The sequence below is a fragment of the Odontesthes bonariensis genome, chromosome 14, assembly GCF_027942865.1.
Source record: "Odontesthes bonariensis isolate fOdoBon6 chromosome 14, fOdoBon6.hap1, whole genome shotgun sequence".
Taxonomy (NCBI): Eukaryota; Metazoa; Chordata; class Actinopteri; order Atheriniformes; family Atherinopsidae; genus Odontesthes; species Odontesthes bonariensis.
The window spans coordinates 1,565,653-1,590,430 of NC_134519.1; the positions used below are offsets into that span (position 1 = coordinate 1,565,653).

Below are 24,778 nucleotides of genomic sequence, written 5' to 3' on the forward strand. Positions count from 1 at the left end.
GTTCAAACCACAGCTTCATATCAGATGGATTCTGCTAATTCCTGTTTTATCAGAGTCACTGTGGTTCCAGCTGCTAATGAAACACTGAGGGAGGATTCACATGAGCAGCAGATCCACATCAACAAGAAAACAACTACATGATGCTGCAAACACTCCGGATTTGATCAGAATTCATGTTTTCAGACAACTGATCTCCATCCAGTAGAACCACAGTTCATGATTAGACTTCAGTGTGAATCTGGTATTCTGACATTATCACTTTACTAAGATTTATTGTTGGAATCAATACAGGAAAACAGCAGGTACTGATCACTGTATGCAGTACTACCACTTAGCCTGTTGATGATCATAGTTAGAAAAATCATTGAATCCATCACTGAAAAAAAAAAATATTATCAAATGTCTCTGAAAACAGAAACTTTTATGACAAAGAACAAAAACTCAGTGCATAAGATCACAATACCCAAATCCTGTGCACAGTATGTGATTTATTGAAAGTTGAGTGTAATAAAAGAAGATAAACGTCGAGTGACTGGATAAGTCTGTGAATTTAATAAAGTCACATGTGAAACATAAAAGCAAATTATTCACTGGATGTTTGAAACAAAGTTTACTTTGAGAAAATACATTTCAGTATTAGCTAAAAACATGACATAAATTTCAAAGTATTATTGGGATCCACATGCCATAATTATGAGAAAACTATTTCATAATCACAGATATGATGCACAATATACTAAAGGTGGAGGAGCTAGAATACTTCAGTATATTGTCTGAGAATTCTCAGGTTTCATTGGACCAGTTTCATTCAATGTGACACAAACTTAATAATTATTGAAATACAGTCTTAACAGCTCCGTAAATCTGAAACGTTTAACCAAAACATTTCCCAAATCTTTTCCCATAATGTTCTGCAAGAACAAAGCTTCTCTTTGTGTGTTCTCACATTATAAGCCAAAACCACTAAATTTAATTTTTCTGACATAATTTCAAGAATTTATTTTCTCACCTGGGTGAGTCCTCATGTGGGTGAGCAAATAACTTTTTCGGCTGAATCTTTTCTCACATGTGTTGCAAGAAAATGGCTTCTCGCCTGTGTGAGTTGTCATGTGGGACAGCAAAATACTTTTTCGGCTGAATCTTTTCTCACATGTGTTACAAGAAAATGGCTTCTCGCCTGTGTGAGTTGTCATGTGACAAGTCAAAGCGTAACTATGACTGTAACTTTTCGCACATATTTTGCATGAATATGGCTTCTCACCTGTGTGAGTCCTCATGTGGCACCGCAAATGACTTTTTCGGCTGAATCTTTTCTCACATATTTTGCATGAATATGGCTTCTCACCTGTGTGAGTTGTCATGTGAAAACTCAAAGCACCCCTTTGAGTGAAACTTTTTCCACATTCTTTGCAAGAATATGGCTTCTCACCTGTGTGAGTCCTCATGTGACACCGCAAATGACTTTTTCGGCTGAATCTTTTCTCACATATTTTGCATGAATATGGCTTCTCACCTGTGTGAGTTGTCATGTGAACCACCATTTCGTTACGTTGTTTGAAACTTTTCTCACATATTTTGCATGAATATGGCTTCTCAACTGTGTGAGTTGTCATGTGGGACAGCAAATTACCTTTTTGGGTGAATCTTTTCTCACATGTGTTGCAAGAAAATGGCTTCTCACCTGTATGAGTTCTCATGTGAACCACCATTTCGTTACGTCGTTTGAAACTTTTTCCACATTCTTTGCATGAAAATGGCTTCTCACCTGTGTGAGTCCTCATGTGGGACAGCAAATGAATGTTTTGGGTGAATCTTTTCTCACATAGTTTGCAAGAATATGGCTTCTCACCTGTATGAGTTTTCATGTGGGACAACAAATTACCTTTTTGGGTGAATCTTTTCTCACATGTGTTGCAAGAAAATGGCTTCTCACCTGTGTGAGCTTCCAGGTGCGACACCAACTGGTTATTTAATCCAAATCTTTTACCACATATTTTGCAAGAATAAAACTTCTCAGCTGCGTGGGTTATTTTGTGATACTTCATCAATGATGAGTCAGAGACTCTTTCCCCAAGAGCATTGCAAGTGTAAGGTTTTATCTCATCTGTGTATTCAGTTATTTGCCCTTTTAACACTGACAAAGCAGAGTTGTGAGAGTGGAGCCGATTACTGTTTGGTTCTGAATTCTTGGGGTCGCATTCCTCATAAGCAGGATTCACCAGAAGAAAATCAGTCTTCTGTCTTGGTTCCTTCTGGTTCAGACAAGTGTTCCCCTCCTGGTTACAGAGCTGCTGGTCAGAAAGAATGTTCTCCTCTGCAATGACATGTTGCTGTGAGAGGTCTGAAGACACAAAGGGACACAAGATAAAATATTACTGCAGAGAGGAAATACAGTCAGGTGACAAACAAAAAACATCATCCCTCAATTCTGAGGATTTACATGTCAGGATACATGTCATCTGGTCCTTATCAGGTCTGAAAAATTAGACGAAAATGCAGAAGTAGTGTGTGAAAAACTAAGTGAACCCCATGATTCAGCAGCTTGTAGAACCACCTTTAGTAGCAATAGGTTGAAATAATAATTTCCTGTATGATATTACCAGCTGCTCAAATTATTTCCAACTTATTCTTCTTGAGGTTCCACAAAAGGTTCTGCCTGATTAATGCTTCATCCCGTTTAAAGTCAGCTTTCAGAGACAACAAACAAACAAAACAGCATGAAATTAAACCAAAAAAACCTCAGTAAATTTTAAAAGGAAACAAAGAAGTCAGCTCACAACTTATATTTCAGTTTAACGACCATGTTTTAGCGCAGTCAGGTTCTCCTGTGTCTTCTACACACTGTGAGTTTAACTCTAAATGTTTCTGCTTTTAAACACAGATGCATTCATGTTATTTCTGTCTGAAAAATAACTGCAGCTGCACCGTAACTTTCCTCTGTGAGCCTGAAATAAATGTAACGTAGAGCTCTGATTAGGATCCTCTATGAGTCATATTCCTGTGTGAGCTCACTCAGCCCATCACAGTGTTCCTTACCTATTCTGTGTAAGATTATTCGGGGTTTCCAGGTGATATCCAGCAGTCCGCGCTGACGGTCGATCTCTTCCTCGTACTGGTCAACATCATTTCCAGTCTCTTGTAACTTTTCCTCACCTTCGGGTTTGGATTGAAGTGGCATAAAGGTATCAGTCTCTTGACTCAGTACAAGCTGCTCTCCTTGACTGGGGCAGAGTTCATCCTGTTCCTCTTTAATCTGTGGAGGTTCTGGTTCCTCCTGATCCACACTGGAGTTGCTCTCCTGGTCACAGAGCTGCCAGTCTGCTAGAACGTTCTCCTCCTTACAAACATCTTGTTGCGAGAGTTCTGGAGGGATGAAATGAAAACCAGACATCATTAGCAAAGTGATAATAGAGAAATGCACATCTGCCCACATCAAAACTGCGTTCCAAGTGAAAGATATCTTCACTGGGAACAGGAACCTTCGGAGGGTCCTGTTTGTCTTGGTGCTTGGAAATGAAATGAAAGTCTGTTGGAGGTTCCGCTCAGGTTCTGTGGTCAGCCTCAGAACTCTCTTGGATTAAGTGACTGTAAACCAAAGTCAGTGGAACAAGCCTAAGCTGCCGGACCAATTGTTTGCATTGTGTTGAAATTGATTTTCTAGAAGTTGGGATTCTTGTCCTGTGGATTAGTCACAGCTCAGAATTCCAAGCTCTGCTCCCCTGTTGTAATTTTAAAAACGTGGCTGTGTGTTAGTGTGGTTCACCCTGTGGAAGCCCTGCCTGACCAAACCATTAACTGCAGCATTTATCTGTTCTCAGTGAGAGGGGACAGGCTGCGTCAGGTGGAGCGCCTTCAGGTTAACTTTCAGCCCTCAGAGCTGACATTACATTACATTACATTACATTACGGTCATTCTGCAGACGCTTTTATCCAAAGCGACTTACAATCAGTGTGTTCCACATTGGTAGGCAAAAGAACTTCAGGTCACAAGAAATCATAAGTGCATTTCCTTCCAAAACCAAACAGCTAAGAGCATAACTAGTGCTCGAGTAAGTGCAGTAAGTTAGGTACCGAGACACATGGGAAGACAATTTAGAAAGATGGGCAGCGACTCAGCTGTTCTGACATCAGTCGGAGATCGTTCCACCATCGGGGCGCCATAACAGAGAAAAGCCGTGACCGTGTGGATGGTGTGCAGGGACCCCTGAGTGAGGGGGCAGCCGGCTGCCTGGAGGCCGCAGAGCGAAGTGGTCGGTGGGGGTGTAGGGCTTGACCATAGCCTGGAGGTATGAAGGAGCTGTTCCTTCCACTGCCCTGTAGGCCAGCACCAGAATCTTAAACTGGATGCTGCAGCTACAAGGAGCCAGTGTAGAGAGCGGAGAAGGGGAGTGGTGTGGGAGAACTTGGGGAGGTTGAACACCAGACGAGCAGCAGCTTTCTGAACCAGCTCCAGAGGTCTGATGGCAGAAGCCGGGCGCCAGCAAGGAGCGAGTTGCAGTAGTCCAGGCGGGAGATGACCAGAGTCTGGATGAGCACCTGCTGCCTTGGTTAGGAAGGGGCGAATCCTCCGGATGTTGGAGAGGAGGAATCGGCAGGAACGGGTCACTGATGCCATGTTTGGCGAGAACGACAGTTGGTCGTCCTGGCTCACACCCAGATTCCTCGCAGTCCGAGTTGACGTCACCACAGAGTCATCCATGGTGATGGCCGGGTCTCTGAACGGGCAGGCCTTCCCCGGGAGAAACACCAGCTGACTCACAGAAGCTCTGGTTCAGAGCAGCAACGTGAGAAATGTGCACGTAGGAGGAGCACAGTAGCTCAAAACTGAGGAGGCTCAGGAGCAAACTCACACTCAGCAGATTTAGAAGTTTAAATCCACATAAAAAACGTGACAGTGATCCTACAGAAAATTATTAACAACCTGACAAAGACAGTCCTCAAAAGCAGATGGTAGAAAGCTGAGCTGTAATAACGACAGGTACAGGGGCGGATCTACCGGGGTGGCATAGGGTGGCAAATGCCACCCTAAAAGAAAGCCTTGCCACCCCTAATGCCACCCCAGTTGGCAGCAACAAATTAAAAGAAAAGTTATGGCCAATTTGATATTTACGAGCGTGAATCTCCAATGTCCGACTATCGTGAATGCAGCACGCGATGACGCCAGTGCGGCAAGAGACTGCTTTGTTTGGATAACTGAGTGGCGCGAAGCGAGAGAACACCGGGAGTCGCAAGGACAGGAGACACGGGAGGAAAGAGGTACTGATTAATTATCTAACTATCAAGAAATGAAATTATAATGAAAGCACAGTGCTAGTATAGTTGCGATTCTGATTTTTAGATGATAAAAATCAGGGTGAAGGACGTTATTTCGCTAACTATACATGTAATGTCAGCTAGGTGAACTAGCCTAGATCTGACAGTAGTCCTGTGTAAAGTACAACAGCTAATATTCATATAACATCTGTCAAGGAAAACATTGTAAATTTACATCTTACAGAAATGAAGAGGAAAGGGAGCATATGCAGTTTCTTCTCACCAAAGAAAACGGCGAGAGAAGTAGAAAAGAACAACGAAGAAGAGGTGGAAGGAGAGAGAGAAGGGCAACAGAAACGTGACAGATAGAATACAAGGCCAAGGTGACCAGAGACAGGAGGAGGTGGGAGAACATCACAGCAGTGAAGATATGAAGGAGGGAGAGCATCACCAAGATGAGGAGGGAGAAAGTAAGGGACAATATAACGTGCAGGGCTCAGACAGTGAAAGGGAGGGAGAGTGCCTGAGCCATCACCAACCATCTCCAGTCGAGCTGGTCCACATGGTATGGAAGTTGTTGCTGCATTGTATACCAGTGTTTCCCATACACTGAGGAAACTATGGCGGCCCGCCATAGTTTCCTTTTGGCCGCCATAGTTTCCGAATCCCAATCGTTTGAAACGCGGGACGTTTGAAACGCGGGACGTTTGAAACGCGGGACGTTTGAAACGCGGGTCGTTTGAAACACAGCGATTTCCTCGAAAACCACGCAAGTCTGACAAGTCAAATTTCGTCACTACGTTCAGCCCGCAAGACTGACCAACCCTGCGAAATCTCACGTGAAAACGTCATGCCGTTCAAATTTTATCCCCGCGAACCTGTTTTTCAATGCGGTAAGTAAAATCTTCCGTGCGGTATTTTTTTTGTAATAAACACTTGTATTTTTTGTTTCATGCAATAATAATATGACTATACAACAGGTGAATTAGTAATTAAACATGTCCTAAAGTGTGCAATGTCAGAGTTTTGAAGTTTAGTGGCAAAAAAGGTTTATGTGTTATTAGTCGCTGTCGGGGCGATTGACACAGGTTATAGATCAGTGCATAAAGATCAGCTGTAATCATCGTGATTTCGTTGACAAACATTTTTTTTTTTTACCTATTTATATTATGAGAAATAATGGGGAAATTTGAGCAATGACGAGTACACTAGTATGTTGTCCGGTATGTTGCATAAAAAAAAAAATAGTAAGCTCAATAGTTTCTGTTTAAAATAAGGTGTTTCATCCGTCCCGACTAGGCGAAGCGGGGTGAAATTGGCTTTATATTCGACACTCGCCTATTTTCCGGCTTTGTAATTGTAATAGCGTCACGAAAACCGCACCAATTAGCCTCAGGATGGTATTAATTTGTACCGAAAACTAAGACTAACATACCACAGGCTTTATCAACTCACCAAAATAAGCAAGTCTGGCGAAAGATCAGAGTAAAGGCTCCGAATATACTTCTAAGTGAACTACGGCAGCCGGAGCGCTTAGGGACCGTCGCAAAAGTGCAACGCCTTTTTTTGTTCTCACTGGATATTCAACCAATGAACACCAAACCACTTCTGATGGGTTTGTGAACTCACTATAAAGCTTTCACAGCCTTTTAGTTTCCAGAAAAATCATTTTAGGTAGAACATTTACTCAGTGTGCATAATTCCATTTTAGACTTTTATTTTGTAATAGCTCTCTTGTTTTTTAAGATATCAACACCAAACCACTTCTGATGTGTTCATGAACTCATTGTGTACTTCCCACACCCTTTGTTATCAAGGACAACCTTTTCAAGTTTCTCAAAAAGGCATAAGTACTCACTGTATATGATCCATTCATATTTTTCATGAAGTTGAGTTTTAACCTGTAAATATTTTGTATTACAATTGTTATCATTGGGTTTTGATGACAAGATGAGGTTTCCTTATAAGCCCACAAGGGTTTCTGACATCTCCAGCACACATTCCTTTTTTTTAATTTGTTGTGTTTTTTTTTAATATTTGAATGAATGCGTGCAAATCAATCAAATAAAATAACATCTGGACTCGCACAAATTTACGCCGCGTGAATGAACCCCCCCCCCCCACCCCATAGTTTCCAAAAATTCTGTGGGAAACACTGTATACTACGTTACATATGACTAAAACAACAAATAATAAAAACGGACATTTTGCTATGAGGTGTATTGAAGAGACAATGCTTAGACTTCTTCAGATAAATATGAACATTCATGTTTGCTTAAATATGAATATTTGGGGAAACTTGAAAGCGTGATGAGATGGTGACAGAGTTTTAATATTTTATGTACAATGTGTTTTAGATCTATTGCTCAGGTTAAATTCCAAAATTAAACAAATTAAGTTAAAGATACTCTCCCAGGCTAAAATGTTAGTGTATGTTTACACAGTCTGGTGGTTATGACTAATCAATGACAGTTCCAAATTGATTATGTTTTTACTAGTTGTTATATTGTGTAATTAGTTCAGATGTAATGCAGTTTGAATCTTCCCTCCCCTCCATCTTCTACACGTATCCAAGTCCAGGTATGAGGTGCCAGTGCAGCCAATGCGGGAGAGTTTCCCTAAGACCCTGCAGGGAGGAGCCAGGAGAAGCTTCTGTAGCGACTGGTACAAATCTCATCCCTGGTTGGAATACTCGCAATCCAAAGATGCAGCTTACTGTTTTGCTTGTAGGCATTTTTCTCTCCCAGATGCTCTAAGGACTGTTTTCACCTTATTCGAGGGTTATCGTAACTTGAAAAAGGCTACAAGGAAAGACAGTGGTGTCTCATGCCGGATTTGAAGGCCATGTAAATGCAATGTTTGCATGGACAGAGAACAAGAAAATCATGGATAAAAATAAATACTACATTAAACCATTAGCTGAAATTTTAGTTCTAACAGCCACAGAAAATATAGCACAGCGGGGTCACAGAGAGTGCTTGGCTGCAATGGTCAAAGAGGAAATCATCCAGGAAGTTAAAACGAGCAAAAAGTTTTCAGTTATTGTTGATGAAACTAAAGATGTACAGAAAAAAGAGCAAATGTCATTTGTTCTGAGATATTTTTACAATGGTGTGGTTCATGAGAGCTCTCTGGAGTTTGAAGTGGCAGAACACCTGGATGCTGCTGGTAGCCAAACATGCCTTCTATGTTCCCTGTAGCGCACACTACTTGAACTTGGTTATAGTAGACGCTGTGAAAAGTGTGGCAGATGCAGGAAACTTCTTCTCATTATTGGAACGACTGTGTGTTTTCATGTCTGGGTCGTATGTACATAACAAATGGCTGGAAGTGCAGCGGGAGATGTTTGATGGTGCACCAAGGGAACTCCAACGGCTAAGTGATACACGTTGGGCCTGTAGGCACACAGCATGTCTCAATGTTATGAATATCTGAGAACCATCCACAGAGAGCTGGTGAAGCAAGAGGGATATTGGCTCAAATTGATCTGAATTTTGCTGGATCTCTTGTTCTGTTCAGAAAGGTCCTGAGTGACTCCAAATTTTTATCAGACATGCTCCAGTCTAAAACAGTGGACTATGCTAAGGCGGTAGAACTTATTTAAGCACTTAAAGAGACACTGGTCCAGTACCGTAGTCAAGCCTCTTTTGAGGAAATGTGGAGTGAAACACTTGATTTATGTCAACAAAGTAACATTGACACGACTCAGCGAAAACCAACGAGGCCAAGACAGACAACGAAGGTGCTTCAGGATACTGTCATCCACTCCACCTTGGGACAGCATGTAGTTCCAGATAGCAAACACACGTTTTGTGCCTCTGTGTACTATTCGGTTCTGGATAACATGATGGAGAAATTGGAAGAAGATTTTCAAACACAAATTGTAACATTATGCAGGGTGTCCAGGCACTAAATCCGTCAAGTCCAACTTTTTTGAAGGAGGAGGCTGTTCTGTTATTGGCTAAAGCTTATGATTCAAATATTGAGGATCTCAAACATGAGTTACATCAGACGAGGAGAGTACTTGACAGAAAAAAGGGAGAAAAGGAGTGTCCTACCACTCTAATGCAGTTTGCTCAGTTTTTGGACCCATACCAGGATGTTTTTTATGAGTTGTTCAGATTGTGTAAAATAGCAGTTGTTTTACCTGTGAGCAGTGCATCCTGTGAACAAAATGTTTAATCTCTCAGGCTCATAAAGACTTATTTGCGGTCTACTATGACAGAAAAGAGACTATCGAGTTTGGCTGTACTCAGCGTTGAGTCAAAACGCACAAAAGCATCAGATCTAGATAAGTTTGTGAAGCGTTTTGCAGAGCAACGTGGAAATCGCCACATTCAGCTGTTATAGGCATGACAACTTTATATTATGCTCTCTGGTGAGCCTTTACAAAGCTGTTGAAATGATGACCTCAACAGAAGCTGCAAATTTCTGTATTTATATCTATGTTATGGAAACAGAGAAAATCTGATATCACCTTTAATAAAACCTAAAGTGTGAGAAAAAAAAGTTTAAAATGTGACACTGCTTCATGTTCAGCAGGATTTACACCAGTGTTGTTGTTATTATCTCTTTTGTATACATCATAAAACTGTCCAGAAACAAACTAAATTTGTCTGTAAGAGTTTGTAAATGGCAGTCCGTACCCTTGCGTAGTGTGTACATACTATTTCTAATCAAACTGATTCAATTCAGTAAATATACATCTGCCATATGTTGCCACCCCTCAAAAATTCCTGCCCCCTTCTCGCCACCCCATTAATATTTTTCTAGATCCGCCCCTGGACAGCTTTAAAGGGACAGTTCGCCTCTTTTTACATGAAGCTGTGTAACATCCCATATCAGCAGCATCATTTCTGAACATCTTCTTACCCCCTGCTGCGTCCTGTGAGCAGAGTTCCAGCCTCGTTTTGGTGTTGATGAAGGTAGTCCGGCTAGTTGGCTGGGGTTTAACAAATAAAGCGTTTTGCTTCTCAGAACAATATGCGTTCAACAGAGTAATATATTTGCATCACAAAATGGTTCTCCAGGAAAAAGTCAGACCTCACATCGCTTGGCGCTATTTTTGCCTCCCTTGATATCAATGTGTCTCAATGTCGCTCAGAGAATAGACTTTAAAACAGCTCTGCTTGTGTACAAGTCTCTTCATGGTCAAGCGCCAAAGTACATCTCTGACATGTTAGAGCCATATGAACCAACTCGGGCTCTGAGAACCTCAGGGAGGGGTCTCCTGCTGGGGCCCAGAGTCAGGACTAAACAAGGTGAGGCTGCGTTTCAGTTTTATGCTCCTAAAATCTGGAACAGTCTTCCATAAGATGTGAGACAGGCCTCAACTCTGACAATGTTTAAATCCAGGCTGAAAACAGTTCTGTTTAGCTGTGCATATGACACCTGAAAGTATTTTATCTGCACTCTTCGCTTTTTAATTAGTTAATGATTATTTTAATGGGTTTTTAATTTCTTTATTTTATGTTTTATTTCTTTTTAATGATTTTATTGCCTTCTTGTGATTTTATGTAGCTGTGAAGCACTTTGAATTGCCCTGTGTATGAATTGTGCTCTATAAATAAAATTGCCTTGCCTTGCGTCCAGCCACCTAGCGATAGCCGCACCTCTTACGGTGTTTGCTCCTCGGTCTGCTCTTCGGTCTGCACGGTTTACATTGGACGCATTGATATCAAGGGAGGCAAAAATAGCGCCAAGCGATGTGAGGTCCAGGGTTCCCACTCTAAGTTAGATATAAAATTCCATGATTTTCCATGACTTTCCAGATCAGAAAAAACAAAATTTCCAGGACCACTTCCGTAAAAAGAAATGACGTTCAAAAGATTTTAAAAGTTTGAAAACAAGATTATGTTCACCCCTAGAGCTGTTCTTTGTCTATATGAAGGTTTACACAACCACAGATATGCAAAACTTAAGCGTAAATGTCAGAAATGAGTAATGACCACCCTTCTTGGCTGAAAGCCCTGTAAACACATGGTAAATAAAACAATTTAAATATTTACGATCGTTTATTTGACGAAAAAAAATCATGCTGTGACAAGGTCGATGATCTCACCGCCTGCAACCGTGAAGCATGTTTTTTGCTAGTCGCATGGCTCCGCAACGCGTGTTCTCCCATATTTGACAGAAATATGACTGTTTTACAAACGCTACATTTAGCTCTGTGGTCATCAATTCGCGATAGCCAGCCTCTGAAATCGTCATTTTCGAGCCAACTTTCTTGGAACCTGCATTTGCCGGGCATGTTTGCCAACTGACGCCGAACCACCACTGCCAGACTTCAGTGGGCTGGAAGATATTGCATTCTAGAATGTTCTGAATATTGTTCTAGAATATTACAGCGCGAAACCAAACCATCTCTGGTGAAGCGTTGTAAGCAACAAAATACACTCAAGTTTTGCTTCTACACAACTGTTAAGAAAATTCCATGATATTCCATGATATTCCAGAAATTCCATGACCCGTGGGAACCCTGGAGGTCTGACTTTTTAAATCGAGAACGATTTTGTGATGCAAATGTACTACTCTTTTGAACGCATATTGTTCTGAGAAGCAAAACGCTTTATTTGTTAAACCCCAGCCAACTAGCCGGACTACCTTCATCAACACCAAAACGAGGCTGGAACTCTGCTCACAGGACGCAGCAGGGGGTAAGAAGATGTTCAGAAATGATGCTGCTGATATGGGATGTTACACAGCTTCATGTCAAAAGAGGCGAACTGTCCCTTTAACTTTAATGTTTCATTTTGGTCGACGCAAGACATCTTTTAAAGACTGTTTTAGTCACGTGTCTGCTGCACCGTAACTTTCCTCTGTGAGCCTGAAATAAATGTAACGTAGAGCTCTGATTAGGATCCTCCATGAGTCATATTCCTGTGTGAGTTCACTCAGCCCATCACAGTGTTCCTCACCTGCTGTGTGGAGCTTTATTTGGGGTTTCCAGCTGATATCCAGCAGTCCGCGCTGACGGTCGATCTCCTCCTCGTACTGGACGATGGTTTTCTCAAACTCTGAGAATATTTCCTCAGCAGCAGCAGTTAGTCGCTGGCTGATAAACTCTCTCAGATGCTGAACTGAAGACATTGTTGCTGCTCACACTCAGATATTCAACTCAGATATTCAGCTCAGACAACCCGACCGTCCTCCCGCTGAGTCCGACACGAGGACAGAAAACGCTGCTGGCGCCGGTTCGTTGTTTACTTCCGGCGGGTGTCACACTGTAAATGTCCGGAAGAGGAGAACTGTTCATCTTTATTTCCGTCTTGAACTTTCTTTTTTAAAATTGTATTTCTTATTATTGAAATGCAAATAATGACAAGAATAAATTATATAACACTGTTGCAAATAATCTCCAAAGAAAAATAAACAATTAAAAAAAAGTGCAGATGAACTGTGGAAAAGGCTGCCTAAATGGGACTGTCATGCTGGCCCTTTAAGGGGCGGAGCCTAGACTGTCAGTGAGCAGCGTGCAGACCAGAAAGAGCAGAGATGAGAAACGAGCTGCACCGCGAGTTTACAGTTAAAGTTGGTGTTGTTTAGTTTGCTGTTTACTAGTGATGGGATGATTATACCTCAAGGAGTGTATTGACACACTACACAAACTGTGTCGGCACTGTATTGATACTGCGCCGGTCACCCAATAGTGCCCCCTGTAGTTGTTAGAAAATCATTGCAGGTAAAGAAATTCCTTGTTTGTGTAAATGCTAAACTGAGTTGGTATGTAAAATATAGCAAATTTGAGTTACAATTCAGAGTTACAATTTGTGACTTGTGTACACAATTTTGTTAACTTAACTGTTCAATCACATGAAATAAAATACTTGAGAAAAGAAGTGATTTGTTTATGCATTTTTATTGAGGAGCAACAGTTTTTTAAGTGTCTTTGCTCCAAGGCGATTTCTCCTCTTTGACACCAGTTCCCCCGACTTAGAAAGTACTCTCTCACATGGCACAGATGAACATGGTGAGCAGAGACATTTAAGTGCAAGTTCATGAAGGTGTGGATAAGTTTTCTCGTTGTTCTTCCAAGATTGTAATGGGTCTTGTTTTCTTGGTATGTTGCTTTCTGCCAGGTAGCGTTAGACTTCTAGTATCGAATCAGCTGTCGCGTTAGAGGTCCTCTTGTTCTCCTCAACCTCCATGTCGAATGTTTCCCAGAGATTGTGCCCTAAAAAAAAAAAATAATAATAATAATAATCATAAGTATATTATCACATGACAAAGTGCCACAGAAATATACAAATAAACAGAAAGAAATGTGTTTTCATACCTGAACTGGGTTCTGATCCATGTGAAGAGCTAGGCCCTTCTTCTGCTGGGTCAGGCTCTTGGCTCCTCATTTGGTAAGCACACTCCAACTTCAGTCTTTTGACAGCTTCAGTTGCCTTCAGTGAGCTGAGGAATCCAATTGTTTTGAACCTAGGATCCAAAAGTGTTGCCAGTGTCATCACACTGAGTGATTCCATGTAAGAGATGCATTCTGTTAGCCGCTTTCTCAGATTTTCTGCAAGCTGTTGAGCAGCTGTTTTTGTCACCGTTGAGGCTTGACGTTGAAGCTCAACGTGGACCATTTTCAGCATGGGAATAACCTTTGACCCAGAGACTCTTTTTTCCTCAGACAGTTCAGTTGTGGCTTGGTCAAAAGGAGCAAGCACCCTGAGCATCTCTTCAATGGTTTCACAGTCTTCCGTAGTCAGTGGAGTGATGGCCGTTTTTAATGAGGCCAGTGAAACCAGACTGCCTCCTTCTGCTCAGCCATTCTTTCAAACATGTGGTAGGTGCTGTTCCATCTTGTTGGCACCTCATTGATTAATTTATAGACCGGTGTTCCCAGCTGCTGCTGTGTTTGAGTGAGCTTCTCTTTGGCAGTAATGCTCGATCGAAAGTACGTCACTATTTGTTGTGTTTTGTTGCGTATTTCTGTAAGTGTTTCGACCTGGGGTCTGTTTCATGTAGCAGGTTCAACCAACTCTGAGTCTATTCCTGATCTCTGAGTTGATCTACTCTGAGATAGAAAACCCTGAGTTTTCGGTTCCAGAAACACTGATTTGAGTGAGTTTAATCAACTCTGAGTAAGTTCACCTTGAGTTTAGCGTGTAAGTTTAAATGTAGTCCTTTGCAATCACAATAATATTACAGGGAAACTGCTTGAATGGTAGCCCATTCATTTATTTCATTTAGGTGCAATCCCGCAGGGGAGGAGCGCTCTTGGCAGCAGCTTAAGATGAAATATAAAACATTGTTCAAACAGGTGAGACCTCGGCATGGAGGTACCTCATTTTGATCATGTTTTACACTGTAAAGTAAATATTAAGTGGCTATTTGACTGTGCAGTTATTTTATTCCCAACATAATGCTGTTTTCACACACATAAACTATGTCTTCTCATCTATACCATCCATCCATCCATCCATCCATTATCTATACACCGCTGAATCCGTCAGTCGGGTCGCGGGGGGGCCGCTGGAGCCTATCCCAGCAGTCAATGGGCAAGAGGCGGGGTACACCCTGGACAGGCCGCCAGTCCATCACAGGGCCACATAGAGACAAACGAGACAAACAACCATGCACACTCACACTCACTCTCCTAAGGACAATTTAGAGTCATCATCTATATCATGTTCTGTTAAATAATTAAGCCTATTTAAACAGACTTCTACTGAGCCAACAGAAAGAAGGCAGATGCCCGTAAAACGGGTGCTGCCCAGCACCACCACCTCTAACGGGAGGGCAGTGGCTGAGGGAATCCACCCCCAAGACACGAGTGTCTTTATAAAATATAATAGGCCTATATATGTCTTTTTTAAGCCTATTCATACAAATATTTATTTGTCCTTTATGTCTTTTTTTTTCTTTTGTCCCAACACATTCTGATGGTGCTGCTCAAAAAGATAATTGTCTGTAAATGCAAAAATCTATGCGTGGTCTGATAACCATCTCCGACGAATATTTATTTCTCTGCGCAGTAATGCTGCTCCTTCATCCACGGGATCGTTGTCAAAAGGACATGTTCGTGGAAAAAGTCGCCTCCTGCTGTGCCTAATGGACTTATAGAAGTAGAAGAACTCGCTCTGCTGACTGAATGAATGAGGAAATCAAATGGCTGAAAGAGGGCGGAGACAGAAAGAAACTCAAGGTTTCTTGAATAAAACCTGGTCCCGACCAGGTTAGGTTCAGAGAGTCTGTTACTCCGGTAACTGACCGAGACGTTAAGTTACCTCTCTTTGTGAAACAGGCTAGAGTTACCCCTCTTTCTCAGGGTTGAGTTACCTCCCTTTGTGAAACGGAAAACTCAGGGATTCCCTCATTTCAGGGTTAACCTACTCAGAGTTTTCACTAAACCTGCTACGTGAAACGGACCTCTGATCACATGATTTCTTCACAATTAAATTCATGGCATGGGCTATACAAATGGTATGGCGTATTTGCAGCATCCGAGCACATGAAATCATGTTTGCTGCTGCATCAGTGACAAGACACCTGACCTTTGCAGCTATGCCCCACTCCTCCATGAGGCTCTTTTTAACTGTGGCCATGTTTTCAGCAGTGTGTTTTTGAGGAAAATGCTGCACTCCCAAGACTGACGTATGGAGTTCATGGCTTTCTTTGTCCACATAGTGGCAAGTAACCACTAGATATGCCTCCATATTCATGGATGTCCACATATCAGCTGTTAAACTAACAGCAACGGTGCTATGGAGGTCCTTTTTTGTTTTCTCCTTTTCCTCCTCATACCTCTGGCTCACCAAATCCTTGATGGTCTGAAAATAACCATACAAAAATTCTTATACCAAAAGATAGTTATATAGTACAAAAACATAATAATAACCTTTCTTAAACATACCTTCCTGCTTGGTAGAACATACGAGGGTATGATGAGCTTCAAGAGCTCACTGAATCCCTCATTTTCAACCAAGCTGAGTGGCTGACAGTCTTTGATGATCATGTTGACCACTGCCTCATCCACTGCTTGCTTAGGAACTGCAAACCAAAAGAAAATATTTCGTTAAAAGCTTATTTAAGGTCTGTATTTTTTTATTTTTATTTTTTTTTTTTACAAACAATGTTACAGAGTCAAACAGAGAAGGAAGCTAGATAAATACTTTATTAATCTAGCAGAGAAATTCAATAGAGGAAATCTTCCCTGATCGGGAATTGAATCGAGGTCACTGGGGTGTGAGCTCTGAATCTTACCCACTAGACCACCAGGCCTGTAAAGTTAATAAGGAGAACATGTCAACATACCGGGGTTATTCTCACGGGTATCTGCTGATTTTTCATCGCCACCATGCTGAGCTCTATAATGCCTCAGCATTGATGAAGCGCTCTTATTGATTTAAGATAGCTCTGTAGAACAGAGCCGACACCTCACCTACAATGACATAAAAATTTTATTTATCTGTAAACAATTAAAACCACTTACCAGAACAGAGTAAAAACTAAGGTGGCGCACTGCATTCACTTGTCAAAGTAAAATGACAATGACATGGGGTATCTATCAGGATCTCGTAATAACAAGATAATATGAATAAAGCAACTGTAAGGCTCTTTCACTGACTATCATATGTTTCACAGGTGACGTTGCATTCACTTGATAAAGTGAATGCAATGCGCCACCCAAAAAACATATGGTATATAATGGAAAAACTAACTAAACAGTGCTCAAAGGAGAAAAAGATTTACCTTGTTTGGCGTCAGAAGATCAAAATTATTCCACACTGGGGAAAACTTCCTTGAACGATCCATTATCACGCAACAGCAAAACTCCATCCAACAAACCCATGACATGTTGATGCAGTTTGATTCCTTATAAACACACTTTGGCACGACAAATTCAAACGATACACTTCCTGTATCGGTCACGTGATTAGTTCTTAAAGCAATACACGGACCAATATGGGGTTTCACTCTTGGGCTCTCGGCACAGTGCTGATGCACCAGTGTTGCTCGTCCCATCACTACTGTTTACAGTTCATTTGCCACCTCATTTTGATTTGTGTGCGTGAAAAAGTAAGTAAGTAACATTGCAAAGTTAAGAATGTAGTTAACTAGGCAGAATATAGACGTTTTTACTCCTAATTGATAGGCTTGTTCATGTGCACATTTAATAAGAGCAACCAACGTGGGTTTTCATGTGTTACTTTTATTTAGAAGCAACATATTGAGAATTATTAATATTGCAATCAGTCACAATGTAACTGTGATATAATTTCACTTAGTTATTTGGACTTATTTAGACATTGATGTTATATCATTATTCTTAATGTTCTAGAACCACTCATACAGTTCTGTCAAGTGAGGAATAAACAGCAAATTCAAGTCAAGTAAACACACTGGATTGCAACTGCTTTATTTGTAGTTCTAACCGGACTCACAACAGTGATTTGAACCTTCCAACCAGCACAATTACAATAACTATCTTTATTGAACAATGTAAGCAAACTCAAAGAATAATGAAAAACAGAACAAAAAATAAAAATAAGAACTAAGAATTGGCATCAATATATATGTTTTTCATTGATTTCAGAAAACAGTAATATATTGATCATTGTCTCATAAAGACCTGCAGTGAAGGTTGATTGTTAAAACGTTTATATTCATGAATCAAGAAATTGACTAATGAAAAACCAAGAGATTTAACACAAATTATTTTTTTAATCTAATTTCAAATATTATAAGAGCTTGAATAAGGGCATCTGGACTTCTTCTTGGATCTTGAAGACGTTTCGCCTCTCATCTGAAAGGCTTAGTAAGAGCATATTTTCAGAATATTAGACTGTGCCTAAGTACAGACACGTTTCACAACAGGTTGGCAGAGGTTAGAAATAGGCATTATGGCAGGAGTTCCCCTCCTGGTTACAGAGCTACTGGTCAGAAAGAATGTTCTCCTCTGCAATGACATATTGCTGTGAGAGGTCTAAAAACACAAAGGGACACATGATAAAATGTTACTGCAGAGAGGAAATACACAGTCATGTGAAAAACATCATCCGTCAATTCTGAGGTTGTACATATCAGGATACATGTCATCTGGTCCTTGTCAGGTCTGAAAAATGAGGCAAAAATCTAGAAGTAGTGCATGAAAAACTAAGTGAACCCCATGATTCAATAGTTTGTAGAGCCACCTTCAGTGGAAATAAGTTGAAGTAATCGTTTCCTCTATTATGTTACCAGCGGCTTAAAGTTATTTCTAACGTATTCTTCTTGAGGTTCCACAAAAGTGTCAGACTTTTCAATATATTTATAAGACTGCCCCGAAGCAGCAGCAAACCCTACAAAATGTAGATATGGGTTTGTGAGGAACCAACACATAGAAACCGCAGAACCCGACACCTAAAGACTTTAATGATGGAAGGTCCTGTAACAGAGTGCCACGTTAGACTTCATAAGGAGGTAGTGTTTTTGTTATAAGCACACATTCACATTTTACGAGGCTTTTAACAAGTTTTTTACAACAAGCACCAACAACTTTCAGGCCACAACTCTTTGAAGCCACAACTCTTTGAAGCCACATCCGCAACGGAGGTCCTGAACATGGTCCATTCAGATTCCATGTCCCTCAATATGTGAGAAAAATTCTAACAGAAGTGTGAATTAAAGACCTTGCAGACATGGGTGTCCACCAGACGTTCCCAGTTCACCCTCACTATCCATTTGGGCTTATCAGATCTGACCAGCAGTCCCCACCCCCACAACGGATGCAACTCACCACCAGGTGGTGATCAGTTGACAGCTTTGCCCGTCTCGTCACCCGAGTGTCCAAGATATACGGCTGCAGGTCTGACGACACGACTAAGACTACAGCTGATCATCGACCTTCGGCTTAAGGTGGCCTGGTACCAAGTACACTTATGAGCCACCTTATGCCTAAACGTGGTATTTATGACAGACAATACATGGCTAGCACAGAAGTCCAAAAACAAGACACCACTTCAAATGAAATTCAAAGATTGCCGGGTAATCTGAGTTGCTTGGTGCATACACACAAACAAGAGTCTGAACCTTCCCTCCTATGACTTTCAGCCGCATTGAGGCGACTCTCTCGCTCAATGGGGAAAACTCCAGCATGGAGGTGCTTGGAGGACTTTTGAGTATCCCTACACCTGCTCGACCCCTCTCTCCATGGTCAAATCAAGGCAAGGCAAGGCATCTTTATTTATATAGCGCATTTCATACCACAGGCAACTCAATGTGCTTTACATAAAGACAAGGCATTTAAAAGGATATGCCACCCCCAGGCCAAATTAAGTGTATCCCCGCATTCCCGAGACATAAATAAGTGTGTGGGAGCGTTTTCCTGGCGACCCAGGCATTGTCCAAATCTCACAGCACTGACCACTGCTTGGTTGCGCGTAATACATACATGCTAGCGTCGCCAGCGTCGCCAATCGAAATATTTCGCCCAACGTGAATTAATTTACTTGATTTACCTTCTAATTACTGTATGAGTGGTGTACTTTCACATCGAGTGCAGATGACTGTGTAAATCTACACGGAAGGCTTGGTTTGCTCATGTCGGTTTGGGAACTAGTTTCCGGTGCGGAAAACACAGCCGAAGCACACTCCCCGCTATCATTGGGAATCCCCACCCCCTGGCTGCTTCACGCTGGTTTGTTTGAGGAAAACGCTCCCACACACTTATTTATGTCTCGGGAATGCGGGGATACACTTAATTTGGCCTGGGGGTGGCATATCCCTTTAAAAGAAAAACAAGCAATTTAAAGAGAAAAAAAAATTGAATAAAAATTAAAAGCATTCAAAGAAGAGGGGAAAAAGAAAAATATAAACTCAACCATAAGCACACCGAAAGAGAAATGTTTTTAACCTGGATTTAAAAGTGCTTACAGTTGGGGCTGATTTCAGTTCTGCTGGTAGATTGTTCCAGTTGTGTGCAGCATAACAGCTAAAAGCTGCTTCACCGTGTCTAGTTTGAACTCTGGGCTCCACTATCTGACCTGAGTCAGCAGATCTCAGAGCTCTGCTGGGTTTATAGTCTACTAGCATATCATTCATGTATTCTGGACCTAAACCATTCCGTGATTTGTAGACAAGTAGCAGAACTTTAAAATCTATTCTGGATCTGACCGGGAGCCAATTTAAAGACTTGAGAACTGGGGTGATGTGATGTGATCTCTTTGTTTTGGTTAAAACTCGGGCTGCAGCGTTCTGAATGAGCTGCAGCTGTTTGAGACTCTTTTGGGGGAGTCCAGTCAAAAGACCGTTACAGTAGTCAAGTCTGTTGGAGATGAAAGCATGAATCAGCTTCTCCTGATCTGTTTGGGACATGAAACCCTTAATTCTGGATATGTTCTTAAGTTGATAAGAGTTCGAGAGTCCAGTCCTGGTTCCAGGGCCAACACTCTTGTGTGGAGGTGAGTCCAATTATATCAAGTTGGTACCGCTCCACCTCAGGCTCTTTCCTCACCAGCGAAGTGACATTCCACGTTCCTACAGCAAGTTTGCAACGCCAGGGATCAGCTCACCCAGGCCACCGACTTCACCTACCAACAAGCTCACACTACACCCGACCTTGAAATTCCTCACCGCGAGTGGTAGGCCCACATGGAGGTGACTTCCTGATTCTTCTTTGAGCTGAGCCCGACCGAGGCCCTGGACACAGGATCACAATCATCAAATCCTGTGCAGTATATGATTTATTGAAAGTTAAGTTTAATAAAAACAGACAAACATCTTGTGACGGATAAATTTTTTTTAATCAATAAATATAAAGTCACATGTTAAACAAAAGATCAAACTATAAACTGTAGGTTTAAATCCAAATGTATCCTGAAAAAATACTTTACATTAAAACAATTCAACAAAAATGTACTTGTAATTGAAAGGACATGGAGTATTGGGATCCATATGCCATAATTATGATTGACATCTTTTATTTCATTGGACACATTTTGCTCAATGTGACACAAACTTAAACTGCAATAAAATGTCTAAACAGTTCTGTTAATCTGAAACTCTTTAACCAGCAATTTTTCACGTTGCAAGAATACAACTTCCCAACTGTGTGAGTTCTCATGTGATGCAACAAATGGGTATTTAGGCAAGATCTTTCCCAATATTTGACAAGATTATGGCTTCTTAAGGCTGAGTTATACCTCTTTTAACTGCCCTTGCGTATTGCGCTTGTGTTAATGGCTCGAGACGTTTATGCTTCATTTTGCTTTGTCGGCGGTGCTGCGTGGCGATTCACCGCAAGGACAGTAGGTGGAGTAGCGGGTTTTTTCAATGACAAGCCTACTACGATGAAAGGAAATTCACCACCAGGACCTCTTCGGCAAGTCCCTCTTCGACTGGATTCATGCTTCTTCTTCTTCTTGTAAATAGCCGGTATTCTGTCAGATTTTCAACACCTTGGGGGTCTAAACGACTACTTTCTCGCCTGAAAATGTTTCAAATGTCGCTAAAGTTATATATTTACAGAGTTTATAGCTTAAGCGAAATCAGCTTTTCAAGTCGGCTGATTTCGGCTCGGGCAGGAGTGAAGTGCACTGTGTGTAAACGCTCTGCATACTGTCTGATCGATGAGTATGCCGTTTTCAAGTATGTAGTAGGCGGTTTCGAACACAGCCAGTGGCTTGCGCTTGCGTGAAGTTTAGAAAATTGAGGTGACACACGCAAGCACGCAAGGGGGGGCTTGCAACCGCGCAAGGGCTTGCGTTGCGTCTTGCGTCACCGACCATAAATCAGGCTTTACTTCTGTGAGTCATGACGCAAAAGACCGTAATGTCGACTAAAACTCGTCTTACATGTGTTGCAAAAATATGGCTTCTCATCTGTTTGTATTCTAAGATGATCAACCAAACTTTTACTGTGATTGAAAATTTTTCTCACACACTTTGCAAGAAAATGTCTTTAAACCTGTGTGAGTTCTCATGTGGCACAAAAGACTATGCTGTCGACTGAAACGCTTCTCACATATTTTGCAAGGATACGGCCTTTCACCTGTGTGGGTTCTCATGTGACGCAACAAACTGCAACTTAGACTGAATCTTTTCCCACATATTTTGCAAGAATATAACTTCTCACCTGTGTGGGTTCTCATGTGACGCAACAGAATGCTACTTAGACTGAATCTTTTCTCACATACTTTGCAAGAATAAGGCTTTTCACCAGTGTGAGTTGTCATGTGGGACAGCAAATGACTTTTTCGGCTGAAACTTTTCTCACATACTTCGCAAGAATACGGCCTTTCACCTGTGTGGGTTCTCATGTGACGCAACAAACTGCTACTTACACTGAATCTTTTCCCACATATTTTGCATGAATATAACTTCTCACCTGTGTGAGTTTTCATGTGGGACAACAGAATGCTACGTTGACTGAAACTTTTCTCACATACTTTGCAAGAATACGGCTTTTCACCTGTATGAGTTCTCATGTGACGCAACAAACTGCTATTTAGACTGAATGTTTTCTCACATATTTTGCAAGAATATAACTTCTCACCTGTGTGACTAATTTTGTCATATTTCATCAATGATAAGTGAGAGACTTTTTTCCCAAGAGCATTGCAAGTGTAAGGCTCAATCTTATCTGTGTATTCAGTTATTTGCCCTTTTAACACTGACAAAGCAGAGTTGTGAGAGTGGAGCTGATTACTGTTTGGTTCTGAATTCTTGTGGTCGCTTTCCTCATAAGCAGGATTCATCATAAGAAAATCAGTCTTTTGTCTTATTAAAAACTGCTCTCCCTCATGACTGGGGCAGAGTTCTTCTTGTTCTTCTTTAAACTGTGGCGGTTCTGCTTCGTACTGTTCCTCTTTCAACTGTGGAAGTTTTGGTTCCTTCTGGTTCAGACTAGAGTTCCCCTCCTGATTACAGAGCTGCTGGTCAGAAAGAATGTTCTCCTCTGCAATGACATGTTGCTGTGAGAGGTCTGGAAATACAAAGGGACAAAAGGTAAAATGTTACTGCAGAGAGGCAATACAGTCAGGTAAATAACAAAAAAAAAAAATCATCAGTCAATTCTGAGGTTTTACATATCAGGATATGTCATCTGGTCCTTATCAGGTCTGAAAAATCAGACAAAAATGCAGAAACAGTGTGTATAAAAGTCGACCTAATGATCCAACAACTTGTAGAACCACCTTTAGCAGAAATAGCTTGAATAATTTTCTGGATGACATGAGTCCGACTAATTATTACTAACTTATTCTTCTTGAGGTTCCACAAAAGGTGCTGCCTGATTAATGCATCATCCCGTTTAAAGTCAGCTTTTAGAGACAACAAACAAAATGTTCAGGCTCAGAGTTGGAACTGATCCTTCCTTTTGGCTCAGTTTCTTCAGTCCACTGTTGAACTGCACCAAGTTGTTAAAACAGTGGGATGAAAAGTGGTTGCTGCACATACACAGTCTCTAGCTAACTCTGCTGGAACATTAGCCTCAGATAGAGTTTATCCACTGGGCTCTGATATGCTCTGAGGCTGCTGCTGGATGGAAGATGCATGCTCCTCAGTACAGCTGACAGCAGAAGATTTCCACCAGAAGGGGAACCAAATAAATACCAGGGTTGTGTTTTTCGGAAGTTTTACACCTGCTGATGACTTCAGACACCCTGATACCTGCTCCCAGGAACAGGAAGAAGGGAGTTTCACACTATGTCTCCTTTAAGTTACAAAAGTTACTGGTAGTTACCAAACAAATACTAAATTACCAACCAAGAAAACTGCTGTTGGTGCATCACTGATTTTAACTTTGAAAAGAAGAAATGAGGCACCGATGCTGTCAGATTTTAAATGACTTATTTTAGTTTTTAAAAACCTCAGTAAATTTTAAACAGGAAACAAAGAAGTCAGCTCACAACTTATATTTCAGTTTAACAACCATGTTTTAGCTCAGTCAGTTTCTCCTGTGTCTTCTACATACTGCGAGTTTAACTCTAAATGTTTCCGCTTTTAAACACAGATGCATTCATGTTATTTCTGTCTGAAAGTAACAGCAGCTGCACCGTAACTTTCCTCTGTGAGTCTGAAATAAATGTTAATAAATTAGGATTTTTTTTAATAACATTCAGGTTTTAACTCACTCAGCCCATCACGGTGTTCCTTACCTGCTGTGTGGAGCTTTATTTGGGGTTTCCAGGTGATATCCAGCAGTCCGCGCTGACGGTCAATCTCCTCCTCGTACTGGACGATGGTTTTCTCAAACTCTGAGAATATTTCTTCAGCAGCAGCAGTTAGTCGCTGGCTGATAAACTCTCTCAGATGCTGAACTGAAGACATTGTTGCTGCTCACACTCAGATATTCAGCTCAGACAACCCGACCGTCCTCCTGCTGAGTCCGACACGAGGACAGAAAACGCTGCTAGCGCCGTTTCGTTATTTACTTCCGGCGGGTGTCACACTGTGAAGTTCCGGTGCAAGGGAATTGCATTTAATTTTCTTTTCCGCTTTGATCATACTTTCATTCATTTTCTAGCAGAAGTAATAATTCTACATTCCTCATTGATAAAACACGTGTCTGAACAAGAGCAACAACAACAGCTACAGGGCCAATAAAAGAT

The 24,778-nt window shown here is 41.3% G+C and overlaps 2 protein-coding genes across 2 annotated transcripts; both read right to left on the bottom strand.

Annotated features, from left to right (window-relative positions):
* Positions 1–507: 507 nt before the first annotated feature.
* LOC142398503 (uncharacterized) lies at positions 508–12,452 on the bottom strand. Its single transcript, XM_075482540.1, has 3 exons — positions 12,171–12,452; positions 3,037–3,363; positions 508–2,341 (listed from the first exon to the last, which is right to left on the bottom strand). Exons 1-3 carry the CDS (start codon positions 12,340–12,342, stop codon positions 990–992), a joined length of 1,851 nt encoding a protein of 616 aa, XP_075338655.1. The 5' UTR covers positions 12,343–12,452; the 3' UTR covers positions 508–989.
* An 8,498-nt stretch (positions 12,453–20,950) lies between these two features.
* On the bottom strand, positions 20,951–24,572 carry LOC142398533 (uncharacterized). Its single transcript, XM_075482573.1, has 2 exons — positions 24,326–24,572; positions 20,951–23,151 (listed from the first exon to the last, which is right to left on the bottom strand). Exons 1-2 carry the CDS (start codon positions 24,495–24,497, stop codon positions 22,082–22,084), a joined length of 1,242 nt encoding a protein of 413 aa, XP_075338688.1. The 5' UTR covers positions 24,498–24,572; the 3' UTR covers positions 20,951–22,081.
* Between the last annotated feature and the right edge of the window lie 206 nt (positions 24,573–24,778).

Coding starts and splice junctions, on each gene's coding strand:
- LOC142398503 (XM_075482540.1), bottom strand. CDS start 12,342: ATGTCTTCAGTTCAGCATCTGAGAGAGTTTATCAGCCAGCGACTAACT. Junction 3,364..12,170: donor AATAAAGCTCCACACAGCAG/GTGAGGAACACT, acceptor TCATCCCTCCAG/AACTCTCGCAACAAGATGTT. Junction 2,342..3,036: donor AATAATCTTACACAGAATAG/GTAAGGAACACT, acceptor TTGTGTCTTCAG/ACCTCTCACAGCAACATGTC.
- LOC142398533 (XM_075482573.1), bottom strand. CDS start 24,497: ATGTCTTCAGTTCAGCATCTGAGAGAGTTTATCAGCCAGCGACTAACT. Junction 23,152..24,325: donor AATAAAGCTCCACACAGCAG/GTAAGGAACACC, acceptor TTGTATTTCCAG/ACCTCTCACAGCAACATGTC.